The sequence below is a fragment of the Brassica rapa genome, chromosome A06 (assembly GCF_000309985.2).
Source record: "Brassica rapa cultivar Chiifu-401-42 chromosome A06, CAAS_Brap_v3.01, whole genome shotgun sequence".
NCBI lineage: Eukaryota > Viridiplantae > Streptophyta > Magnoliopsida > Brassicales > Brassicaceae > Brassica > Brassica rapa.
The window spans coordinates 7,185,714-7,199,245 of NC_024800.2; the positions used below are offsets into that span (position 1 = coordinate 7,185,714).

A 13,532-nucleotide genomic window follows, 5' to 3' on the forward strand; every position below is an offset into this window, starting at 1 on the left:
TTGTTTACCATAATCATCAGACAAAAGATAATGGATGCTTTAACTTCGTAAAGCATAAGATAGAAGGAATATGAGCAGCTTGCAATATGGTTTGGAGATGCAGACATGGGTGTTGATGTGACGAACAGTAAGAAACATGCGACAACATCTCCGGACCCTAAAAACTCAGGGTCAAACCTGCCATTTGCATCAGACGATTGAGACACCTTCTATGCAGGCTTGACTGTCATGTGATGCTTTAAAGTTTGAACAATATGATACCAAGAACCAATCTGTTTCTTCTAATATGAAAAACATTAAATTCTTCTTAATGCCCCTTCTAGTTTCCTTTACTGCTCTAAACAATTGATTTGTTCCACTTAAGACGCAGGGAACAAGCATGTTGATTAGAGGAAGACATCTACAGTTCATTCTTCTGTACAGTAAAACATCCTAATACAGAAAACAATCCAATTGGGGCAAAGTCATCGACTTAGAAAATAACATGACGGCTCTGATTCTAAAGCTAAACACTATCTTGACTTGTCAGCTCTAATTACCAGTATCTGATCCACGTCCAGAGGAGCTGTCACTGTCAGAATCTGCAGAACAAAAAAGAAGATTGATGTGAGTAGTGATGCTGATAAAGGTGTGATAAAAAGAGCTGACACAGAGTTTCAACATTTACCACTAGAGCTAGATCCCGAGTCACTGCTGGAACTGTTAGAACTACTTGATCCACCTGCCTTGTTTTCTTGCCGAACAGGAGAAGAAGACATGCGAATAGCTTTCCCTGGTTAGAAATAATCATTTGTTATTCCTTTGTTGTGTGTAAATAAATACTAATTAATAACATCCGAATTTGGTATGAGCTAGTGACCTAAAACCTTACCTGATTCAGTAACTCTCGATCTTTCGGTGCCAGTTGCCTGAAACAATGATAATGAGCCAAAATCAATAAAGACCTGAAATAAATAACATTTGGCTATGGAAAGAAATCTTTACCGGTTCTTGGATAATGTTGTGAGCAGATTCAGCATCTCTTTCTGAACCAAAACCCTGATCCTCCTCCTTTTTATTGCTCAAGTTCTCCTTATACCCAGTCACAAAACTATAAAGCTCCCAAAGCGTTTGGATGTCAAGACTGTCAATATCCAGCTCAATCTCATCATCCTGTTGAGAGAGCTCCGGATTACTCTTCTTCACAATCTGAACAACTGTCTCTAGTTTATCATAAGGCAAGTCCTGAAGCTCTTCACTGAGTCTCCGTTTCTCATCCATCTTCAGGTCCCTAACATCAACAGGCGCCTCCTCATCTCCTTCAGGCTTCTCGAGGGCAGCAGTGACGATTTCAGGTTCCAACGGTGTTGTCATAGATTCAGAAATCTACAAAGTCCTATCCTCAAGCACCACAGGCCGAAGAGACGGAGGAAGGTGTAGGAGCTGGTAAAGGCTCTACAACACTAGCCGGTTTGATCTCCCGGTGAAGATTATGATACTGCAGTTCGATAGGAACCCATTTCTCCTCAAACATGCTCAACAGAAACTTAGCCATACTATGCACCTCATGCCCAACAGGATTCCAAAAAATCGCATTGTTAAAAGTAAATTAAGTCTAACATCTTCAGCAAAATCCAACGGCGACTCATACAAACCTTCCCCTAGCTTAGCCTTCACTGTACCCAAATCCATAGGCTCCTTAACAATGGTGTGGTAATCATGCAAACCAAACCCTTTAGCATCAACTGGGACATTGAACACCCATCCATCCTCATGCTTCATCAATTGCGTAAGCAAATTGTGACATTTTTTTGAAAATCTGAACCGTACTTTTTTCACCTCCACCTCCTGTAGACATTTCTTAGGGTTTCTCTAGGGTTTTTTTAGCTCGGAGGACTGTGAGGGAGGATCAGAAATTCTCCTCGGAAATAGTGTAGAAGGCCAACTGGAGTTAATTATAGAGTTTACTTTCCTTGTCTGTTGCAAATCATTGGTCTTGTTAGGCTTCTAAAAAGAATATAATTAACACGATGTTTTTGTTTTGCTTTGCGGGTTATCCTCTGAGTTTGTTCTGGTGTTCATCATGCGGTTTGCGGAACCTGAGGGTATTAGTCTTCTTTGGATTTGATACTCTTTCCATTGATGACAAATATTGACATGTTTTTTGATCTCTTGATGAGGAGTTAAATTTTAAAATATTAATTCCATACAATGATTTATTCATCCAACTCCTTTTGAACTTCATCCAAATTGACCTACGTTAAGAAAATCATTTGAATGCTATATCTGGTCTACCAGTTGGATGACAAATTTTAGTTTGAATCCCAGCTAATATATATATAGATGCATGAGTTTGCATTTTAGTAAAGACAATACGTGTGTTTTAGTACGCGTGCATTTCAGCATCTTAGCGGCTTAGCGCATGTGTTTGCGCTTGTACTTCTCGACAGCTTTTAAAAATTGTTTCTCCTGTAATACTTCTATACTAGGTTAAGACCCGCGCCTTGCACGGGATGAACATTATATATATAAATTATTTTATATATTATATGTTTATAAAATATTATGAAATAATAAATATATATTGAATAATTAAAAATTCATTATCTACTACTAATATAATTAAATTGGTGCGAACATATAAATAAATTTTATAAATCGAAAAATATTTTTTCTATTTGATATGATATATAATTAAATTTAAATGATATTAACATATATATGGTATATTTTAATATTAATATTTATTAGATGATGCTTTTTGCTCATATTTATTTTTTATCATTTGTATCTGCTATAGCAAAAAGTCTAAATTAGTGATAACAAAATTTTCACTGTGAGATTAATGGTTTAAGTAATTTATAATATTTTAAGAAATTAAGTTGTCAATATTTTTTCAAATTTTTTATCAAAAAATGTTCAAAGTAAATTTCAAAATTAAGATATTTATGTATTTTTATATGACATATAGTTTAATTTAAAATTATACATATATTTATATATCTTTTATTTTTGATACTTATTAAATGAGACTTTCAACTTATATTATTTTTAAATTATTTGTATCATGTCATAACAAAAGTTTTAAATCATAGATCACAAAATTTGAATGTGAAACTTTTAACAGTTTTAGTAATTTATACTCATTTTTAAAAATTCAAAATATAATATATAAATATTTTTTTAAAAATTTTATTATATGGTTAGTATGATTGTTTATTTTATTTTAATAGCTTAAAATTAAACAAATATAATTATAATACACACTTATTTTTATCAAATCTTTATTATTCAAAATTATTAATTGTCATATATACGTTAGCCACATTAGGTAATTCTGTAATCTTATTTAAGGAAATAATGAAGCACATTAATAATGTATTTATTGTGATTTGATAAAAAGCTTATTATATATTTAGATGGACCAACATATTTGTCTAAGGATTCTAAAAATCATTCTAATGATGACACGTGGTTACAAAAAATGTTGCAATGCTTCTCAAATAATATATAGGGGATATCATGTACTGGTTGTATTTTTCTAGAATGATTAATCTAATTGATTATTGTTATGTTAATTTTGTTTTTCGACATGCTTTGTTTCTCTTTATCAACGAAGAAAGAAAAAAACAAATTCTTGTTGTGTTCTTGGCAAATTATTATCCATTATCTATCTCTCCAGCAATATGCGAGTATCAGTTTTACATTTGAAGCTGTTGGAAATTTTATTCTAAAATTTGTTGTATATACAAATCAGATTTCAGAATATATATATCTCTAGTATACAACTTGTGCGTAAAAATGTGTATGGTTCGTGTAATGGCTTTCTTAAATAATTAACTAAGAATATGAGAGATCCTTCGAGATCAAAAAAATATTATTAGGTTTGAGTGTATGTGTAACGTTAAAAACAATACCGTAATTGTATGTGTACAAACTCATGACTATGAAGAAAAAAGAATTGTAAATAGGTGCTTCAGATTATAGTACTGTGCCACAAACTACTGCTTGGGATATTGACTTTTTCCATTATTCATGTTCTACGTTTCTATCTAAACGTTATTGCGTATAATGAATTTGCTAGATATGATACTATATTAGTAATAACAACAAATTTCTCAAACATGTATGTGAAACAGATTTTTTTTTAATTCAATGACTCAAAACAAAAGAACAGTCAGAAGTTTGGTAATTTTTTGAAAGTTTATCTCAAAACCATTCAGATTTTGAAAGTTATATATAGATATATGTTATATTATTCTTATTTAAAATGGAAGAAAAAGATTTTTTATGTTCAAGTCAAAAAGTTTTAAGGCAAAACTGGTAATACCATTAATGGCTATTATTAGATTCAATGAATAATACAAAAAAATCTAAGGTTGTTTATGAGTCAAAATCTTAGACGGTTAAGATGAATTAAGCTAGATCTAAAGGCTCTTATTCTTCTTGTAGACAACACCCTATCATGTTGAAATCCTTTTAAATAGAGGCTCTCTCTTGTGCTGTTCTTCACTACCAACTATCAATAATCAGTATACTATTTGTTACTTCAACATATTCTATCAGTATAGTTTTTCCTGTTTCTCCATTCACCGATCTCTCTTGTTTCTTCTTTTCTTTTGAAAGCTGGGCTACTTCTCATTATTTCTTGTCTTTCAAAGGTACGTGTTAATATATAGTTCAATGTTGAACTTGTTATAGAATTTACATATCTCTTTTGTTTATTTTATGTGTATTTATTTTTGGTGATGTTATCATTGAGACTATATTTTGTAAGATACGATTAAATTCAATTTTCAGATTAATTTTTTCTTATCACTATATTTTAGTTTTAATAATCATCCTACCATTGACTATATATCCTTTATTTTTTAAGAAAATAAAAAGCAAAATGAAAGGACTATCGTTAATACATTGGTGTTCACTATAACTCAGATCTGAATATGTTGGTATGTAGTTTAGTTATTATGCGGTTCAAATATTGTGAAGATAAGACCGAACATTGAACTTGTTCTGTTTTTTCAGGTAGACCCTAACGATCATTTTCTAGTCTTTTATTCTTGAAGTTTTGAGATTGTAAAGAATAATAAGATTTGATTAAAAAAAATAAGAAAAAAATAAGATTTTTTTTTGAAAAATATTACTTTTTTATAAAAAAAAATAAGTTTATTGAAATTGTATTTTTCTCAATAAGTAAATTTGATGTTTGTGTTATGATTTTATATATGTACTGCTATTTGTTTTGATAATATTTCCTCTAAGCATTTATCACTTAGATTAGAACAAAAATGAGATTTAGTGGTTGTTTTAGTCTTAGATATGATTCACGATTGACTTCAAAATATTAATAGTTATAGTTATGCGGTTGTTTAATGATTATGTACTTTTGATCATTTTTTTTTCTTAATGCAGGACATATTTTTACAATGGATGAGTCTACTCCAATCGAAGCTACACCATTCAGCTATCTAATTCCGAGCTTTGCTGACGATGATAACCATCACATGGAGAACATCCCATCACCAACTTCTCAAGTGGTTACACCACTTCAAACTGTTGATGACGAGACCTCTTACACAACACCACCTCCCATTCCTCAAGCCTCACCGCTTCAGCCTGCTAATGAGGAAAACTACAACACACCAACACCCTATCAACCTCTATTACTGGCCACACCACTCAGCTTCATTTCACCATCTGATGAATCCAACACTGCTGCTGTCGATCCCAACATGGGTCCTATCAAAAGAGGACGAGGCCGACCAAAAGGTTCAAAGAATTCAAAGCCGTCCAAGAAGAAGATGGAAACCTCTCATCCCAACAATGAAGTGGTTGTATCTGGTCACAATGATGAAACTCACAACACATCATTCTCCCCTCATCCTCCTCTAATGGCCACAGATCTTCAAGCTATTGTACCATACGATGACTCCAAACACGACTCTTTGGCTGATGATGATGCTGCTCCGAGTAGCGATCCTCTTAAAAGAGGACGGGGCCGACCAAAGGGTTCGAAGAGCGCCAAGACGCCTGTGAAGAAGCTGAAACCCCATAATCCCGACGACAAAATATTTTGTCCCAGTTTTGACTCGATGATAACCGAAGAGGAGAAAGAAAATGGGAATGAAGATCTGGTGGACTCCGTTCGGATGCGTTTCAACGCCGTTTGTCGTCGCTTAGGCCACATAAGCTGCGAGAAAGCTGTGGTCACAACTGCCTTCAGTAGGTTTACCAATCTGGGTGTCAGAACTAACAAGAAGAAGAGAATCGGTCCGGTTCCGGGGGTACAACCAGGAGATATATTCTACTTCTGGGGAGAGATGTGTTTGGTTGGACTTCACACTCAGATGCCTGCTGGTATCGACTATCTACTAGCGAAAGATGGTGAAGCAGAAGGATTAACAACAAGTGTCGTTACATCAGTAGGACACTACAACGACAAAACGGACGAGCTTCATACTTTGGTATACACCGGGCAAGGAGGAACGTGTAAGGATGGTAAACCTAGAAATCAAGACCTTACAAGAGGAAACCTAGCGTTGGTCACAAGTCAGAAAAGAGGAAATGAAGTTAGAGTGATTAGAGGTGTAGAGGATCCGGGCGATAAAAAAGGGAAAGTATATATCTACGATGGTCTCTATGTGGTAACCCATTATTGGATAGAGAAAGGGACCACCGGCTTTGATGAATTCAAGTTTAATCTCGTGAGAAAACAAGACCAGCCTTCTGGTTTCGCCACGTGGAAGTTAGCTGAAGAATTGATGAAGTGTGGTTCGAGTAATCGGTCGAGGAAGGGTTTTGTGTTTGAAGATATTGCTCTTGGATTGGAGGCGTTGCCAGTTCCGATCGTGAACGAGATCGATGAGAACGACAAGGAGTGGCCTCTAGACTTCGACTACAGAGCCTCTTCGGAAAGTTTGAGTATGATGATCGTTCCGAACCATCAATCTACTGGATGCAACAACACTTGTCAAGGTGGTCAGTCATGTGGAGATCCGACGTGTCTTTGTATTCAAAGAAATGGCGGCGAGTTACCGTATGATAACCGCATTTTACTATATCGTAAACCGATGATTTACGAATGTGGCGAATCCTGTTCTTGCCCCGCGGACTGCAAGAACAGGCTATCTCAAAGCGGTTTGAAACTCCGGTTGGAAGTGTTCAAGACGGAGAGCTGCGGTTGGGGGTTACGTTCGTGGGAGCCCATACGAGCCGGGACTTTTATCTGCGAGTTGGTTGGCACAGCTAAGAGAAGAGATGAGATTGAAGAAGACGACGAGTACGTCTTCGACACCTCTCGAGTTTACAAAAGGTTTAGGTGGAACTACGAACCGGAACTTGTGGGTGAAGACTGTTGGGACGAAGTCTCTGAAGTTTATAAACTTCGGTCGGAAATATTGGTCAGTGCCAGAGCTTTTGGTAACGTTAGTCGGTTCATGAACCATAGCTGCTTGGCTAACGTTATGTGGCAGCCTGTTGAGTTTGAAAAGGATGGCCAACCTTTGGTTCGTATTGCCTTTTTTGCAAAGAGACATATACCTCCGTTGACAGAGTTGAGATACGATTATGGAATGTCTTATGATACTGGAGAGGTTGATGAAGGTGGAAGCAGGGTTTTTACAGGTAAAAGGGCTTGCTTGTGTGGTTCGGAAAATTGTCGTGGTTCTTTTGAGTGAGGTTGAACATTTTTATTATTATTGTTGTTGTCTTTTTATCTGTTGTTTTGATTATTGTGGTCTTGTGTTTCCTTTTAATCCCTAAGAATAAAAAACTTACTTAAGTTTTTAATCATAGTGTATGTTATTTCATTATCTGTTAGATTTGTATCATAAGAAATCCAAATCATGTTTAAGTTAAACCAATTAATTTAAGTCATTTCTAGTCTTTTATCCTTCAAGTTTTGAGATTGAAAAGAAAAATAAGACTTGATAAAAAGATAAAATAAGAAAAAAATAAGATCTTTTAAGAAAAATAGACGATAGAAAAGACAAAATAAGAAGAAACAAAATATTTTTTCAGAAAAATATTATTTCGCAAAAAAGAAGTTTATTGAAATTGTAATTTTCTCAAAAAAAAGTAAATTTGATGTTTGTGTTATGATTTTATATATGTAGTGCTATTTGTTTTGATAATATTTTGTCTAAGCATTTATCACTGAGATTAGAATAAAAAAAGAGATTTAGTGGTTGTTTTAGTTTTAGATATGATTCACGATTGACTTCAGAACATTAATAGTTATAGTATATGGAAGGTTAATTAGTTGATTTTTTATATTATAGTCTTGTGTTTTTCTCAAGCTAACAATTAAACTCGTCATGTCTTGAACTTCTCGAGTTTACAAAAAATTTAGGTGGAACTATGAACCCGAACTTGTGGTTGAAGACTGTTGGGACGAAGCCTCTTAAGTTTATAAACTTCGGTCGGAAATCTTAGTCAGTGCGAGAGTGATTGCTAATATTAGTCGGTTATGAACCATAGCTGCTCGGCTAACGTTATGTGGCAGCCTGTTGAGTTTGAAAAGGATGGCCAACCTTTGGTTCGTATTGCGTTTTTGCAAAGTGGTATATACCTCCCTTGGCAGAGTTGAGGTATGATTATGGAATGTCTTATGATAATGGAGATGTTGATGAAGATGGAAGCATGGGTTTTAGAGGTAAGAGGGTTTGCTTATGTGGTTCGGAAAACTATCGTGGTTCTTTTGAGTGAGGTTGGATTTCTTATTATTATTGTTGTTGTCTTTTCTTTTTTGTTGTTGTTTTGATTATTATGGTCTTGTGTTTCCTCTTAATCATTAAGAATAAAAAATTTATTTAAGTATTTAATCATATTGTTTACTTACGTTATTTCATTAACAGTTACATTTGTATCATAAGAAATCCAAATCATTTTTAAGTTAAGCCAATTAATATAAGTCATTTCTAGTCTTTTATTCTTCGAGCTTTGAGATTGAAAAGAAAAATAGGACTTGATAAAAAAAAGACAAAAAAAAAATAAGATTTTTTATAGAAAAATTGACTTGATAAAAAGACAAAATAACAAAGAACAAAATAAGATTTTTTTAGAAAAATATTTTTTATAATAAAAAAAAGAAGATTATTGAAATTGTAATATTCTAAAAAAGTAAATTTGATGTTTGTGTTATAATTTTATACTAGATTTTGACCCGCGCTTTCAAAGCGCGGGTTTATTTTTGTTTTTTTTTTCAATTGACAAATATTTAGTAAATGTCACATTTTCATATATTTTTGTTTTATTTTATAAAAGACTTAAAAATTTTATCTTTATTTATCGTATTTCATTTTAAATGACTATTTATGTTAAAAAATAAACTTTATTTTTTTAATGAATTAAGTTGGTATAACTCTGATAAATTAATTTTATTATGGGGTTAATATTTTAATTAAAAAATTATATACTTTTAATAAAAATTTATACTTTTCAATAAAAAATTCAATTATTTTTATGAATGCTTAAATTATATTAAGAAAAGAAAAATAATAATTAAGAATAGTTGAAAAAAAATTATTTGAACTTGGACTCAATGGCCCAAAGGAAAAAAAAAGTGAGAATTGAATCTGATTTTTTAATAGGCCCAAATGACCCTAGAGAGATTTGATTTGGGCTGGATCCAAAAATAATGACCCAATATAGATTTGTTATTAATATTACTTAATTGCCCTTAATGAAACATGCAATGTTAGTGAAGGAAACATGCCCCTAAGGTAATTATGACAATAGGATCCTGCTTTAATAGTATAGATATGTAGTGCTATTTGTTTTTATAATATTTCATTAAGCATTTATCATTGAGATTAGAATCAAAGGAGATTTGGTAGTTATTTAAGTCTTAGATATGATTCACGACTCACTTCAGAACATTAATAGCAATATTTTAAAAACCATACCGGATACCGACTCGGTAAAGCTACTGGTTAAGTGGTTGGACCCGTGTAACCGGTCGAACCGGATTTTCTATTTAAAAATAAGTAAATCTAAATAATCATATATTTATAAAATGTAGTTCTACATATAATATGTTCTATGTTCTCTTTTATTAATTAGATAATAAACAATAACCATAAGTATATTTATATATACAAGTGAATACTATATCAACTAAAATTGATAACAAAAAAACAAATGAGTGACTGTTTAAATTACATATTTATTTATTTTTACAACTAAATCTCTTAAATTATATGAATATAGCAAAATGAGAATAAAATATGAGAGTCAAAAATAGATTTTTTAAACTTAAAATAGAATCAAGCGAAAGCCAATTAAATAGTAAAAATTAAACATTAATTATGAAATATTAAATTTTAATAAAAATTGAAAATACATTAATTATATGTTGATTTATGTAGAACCGGGTTTTGAAGTTGAATATGATCACCGAATTTACCGGGTTTTAGCCGGTTTCACGGGTTTTTCTCAAATCCGGATTTTAAACGAACCGAACTCGGCTTCTTTAACGAGTCACAGTCAGACCGGTTCGACCGGCCGGTCCAGTTTTCAAAACCTTGATTAATAGTTATAGTTATATGCAAGGTTAATTAGTGATTTTTTTATATGATAGTCTTGTGTTTTTCTCAAGCTAACAATTCAAAAAAACTTGTTATGTCATGTACTTCTCGAGTTTACAAAAACTTTAGGTGTAACTATGAACCGGAACTTGTGGGTGAAGACTGTGGGATGAAGTCTCTGAAGTTTATACACTTCGGTCGGAAATCTTGGTCGGTGCTAGATTGATTGGTAACATTAGTCGGTTCATGAACCATAGCTGCTCGGCTAACGTTATGTGGCAGACTGTTGAGTTTGAAAAGGATGGTCAACCTTCAGTTTGTATGGCGTTTTTTGAAAAGAGACATATACTTCCGTTGACAGAGTTGAGGTATGATTATGGAATGTCTTATGATACTTGAGAGGTTGATGAAGATGGAAGAATGGTTGTTAGAGGTATAAAGGGTTTGCTTATGTCGTTCGGTAAACTGTCATGGTTCTTTTGAGTGAGGTTGAATTTCTTATTATTATTGTTGTTGTCTTTTGCTTTTTTGTTGTTGTTTTGATGATTATGGTCTTTTGTTTCCTTTTTATCATTAAGAATAAAAAACTTATTTAAGTATTTAATCATATTGTTTACTTATGTTATTTCATTATCAGTTAGATTTGTACCATAGGAAATCCAAATCATGTTTAAGTTAAGCCAATTAATATAAGTCATTTCTAGTCTTTTATTCCTCGGGTTCTTAGATTGAAAAGAAAAATAGGACCTGATAAAATAGATAATATAAGAAGAAAATAATATTTTTTATAGAAAAATAGACTTGATGAAAAAGACAAAATAAGAAGAAAAGATAAGATTTGTTTTTAGAAAAATATTTTTAATAAAAAAGAAGATTATTGAAATTGTAATTTTCTAAAAACGTAAATTTGATGTTTGTGTTATAATTTTATGTAGTGCTATTGTTTTGATAATATTTCTCTAAGCATTTATCGCTGAGATTAGAATAAAAGGGAGATTTAGTGGTTGTTTTAGTCTTAGATATGATTCACGATTGACTTCAGAACATTAATGGTTATAGTTATATGCAAGGTTAATTAGTTGATTTTTTATAGGATAGTCTTGTGTTTTTCTCAAGCTAACAACTAAAAAAAACTCGTTATGTCATGTACTTCTCGTGTTTACAAAAACTTTAGGAGGAACTATGAACCGGAAGTTGTGGGTGAAGACTGTTGGGACGAAGTCTCTGAAGTTTATAAACTTAGGTCGGAAATCTTGGTCAGTGCGAGATCAATTGGTAACGTTAGACGGTTCATGAACCATAGCTGCTCGGCTAACGCTATGTGGCAGCCTGTTAAGTTTGAAAAGGATGGCCTACCTTCGGTTCGTATTGCGTTTTTTGCAAAGAGGCATATACCTCTGTTGACAGAGTTGAGGTATGATTATGGAATGTCTTATGATACTGGAGAGGTTGATGAAGATGGAAGCAGGGCTTTTTGAGGTAAAAGGGTTTGCTTATGTGGTTTGGAAAAATGTCATGGTTCTTTTGAGTGAGGTTGAATTTCTTATTATTATTGTTGTCGTATTTTTTTTTTGTTGTGGTTTTGATTATTATGGTCGTGTGTTTCCTTTTAATCATTAAGAATAAAAACGTATTTAAATATTTTATCATATTTTTTACTTATGTTATTTCATTATCAGTTAGATTTCTATCATAAAAAATCTAAATCATGTTTAAGTTAAGCCAATTAATATAAGTCATTTCTAGTTTTTTATTTTTCAAGTTTTGAGATTGAAAAGGAAAATAGGACTTGATAATAAATAGACAAAATGAGAAAAAAAAAATTTTGTGTAGAAAAAGTAGACTTGATAAAAAGACAAAATAAGAAAAAAATAAGATTTTTTGTGGGAATTTTTTTTAAATAAAAGAGAAGTTTATTGAAATTGTAATTTTCTCAAAAATTAAATTTGATGTTTGTGTTATGATTTTATATATGTAGTGTTATTTGATTTGATAATATTTTCTCTAAGCATTTAGCACTGAGATTAGAATAAAAATGAGATTTAATGGTTGTTTTAGTCTTAGATATGATTACGATTGACTTCAGAACATTAATAGTCATAGTTATGTGATTGTTTAATGATTATGAACTTTTGATCATTATTTTTTTCTTAATGCAGTATTTACTTTTGCAGTTGATGGGTCTACTCCAATCGAAGCTACACCATTCAGCTATCTAATCCCGAGCTTTGCTGACGATGATAACCATCAGATGGAGAACATCTCATCACCAACTTCTCAAGTGGTACACCACTCCAAAGTCCAAACCGTTGTATGAGATCCCTTACACAACAACACCTCCCATTTCTCAAGCCTCACCGCTTCAACCTGCTAATGACGAAAACTACAACACACCAACACCCTCTCACCCAGGGGCGAATCTAGAAAAGTTTTTAATTGGGGCACCAAATTATAAACACCAAAAAATATTTTTGATGGGGGCACTTTTACATTTTTCTTCACTAAACTAATGATATTTAATAAATTAAATTAAACTATCAAAGAAAATAATAAAAATCAGTAGGGGGTACGTGACCCCGTACGGCCGTACTTCCATCCGCCCCTGCTCTCACCTATATTAATAGCCACACCACTTAGTTTTTTTTCACCATCTGATGAATCCAACACTGTTGATGTCGATCCCAGCATAGGTCCCATCAAAAGAGGGCGAGGCCGACGTAATGGAATGTCTTATGATACTGGAGAGGTTGATGAGGATCGAAACATGATTTTTAGAGGTAAAAGGGTTTGCTTATGTAGTTTGGGTCTCTGTCATGGTTCTTTTGAGTGATGTTGAACTTTTTATCATTATTGTTGTTGTTTTTTCTGTTGTTTTGATTATTATGGTCTTGTGTTTCTTTTTAATTTATTAATAATAATTAAAAAAAAACTTATTTAAGTTTTTAAACATATTGTTTACTTATGTTATTTCATTATCAGTTAGATTTATATCATAAGAAATTCAAATCATGTTTAAGTTAATCCAAT

General features: G+C 32.3%; 1 protein-coding gene and 1 pseudogene across 1 annotated transcript; one reads left to right on the top strand and one right to left on the bottom strand.

Moving 5' to 3' along the window:
- Nucleotides 1-258: 258 nt before the first annotated feature.
- On the bottom strand, nt 259-2,617 carry LOC117125801 (annotated as a pseudogene).
- A 673-nt stretch (nt 2,618-3,290) lies between these two features.
- On the top strand, nt 3,291-9,015 carry LOC117125793 (histone-lysine N-methyltransferase, H3 lysine-9 specific SUVH7-like). Its single transcript, XM_033272216.1, has 2 exons — nt 3,291-4,640; nt 5,392-9,015. Exon 2 carries the CDS (start codon nt 5,406-5,408, stop codon nt 7,653-7,655), a length of 2,250 nt encoding a protein of 749 aa, XP_033128107.1. The 5' UTR covers nt 3,291-4,640; nt 5,392-5,405; the 3' UTR covers nt 7,656-9,015.
- The last annotated feature ends 4,517 nt before the right edge of the window (nt 9,016-13,532 follow it).

Bases quoted from the DNA above. Each gene is read 5' to 3' on its own strand.
- LOC117125793 (XM_033272216.1), top strand. From the start codon at position 5,406: ATGGATGAGTCTACTCCAATCGAAGCTACACCATTCAGCTATCTAATT.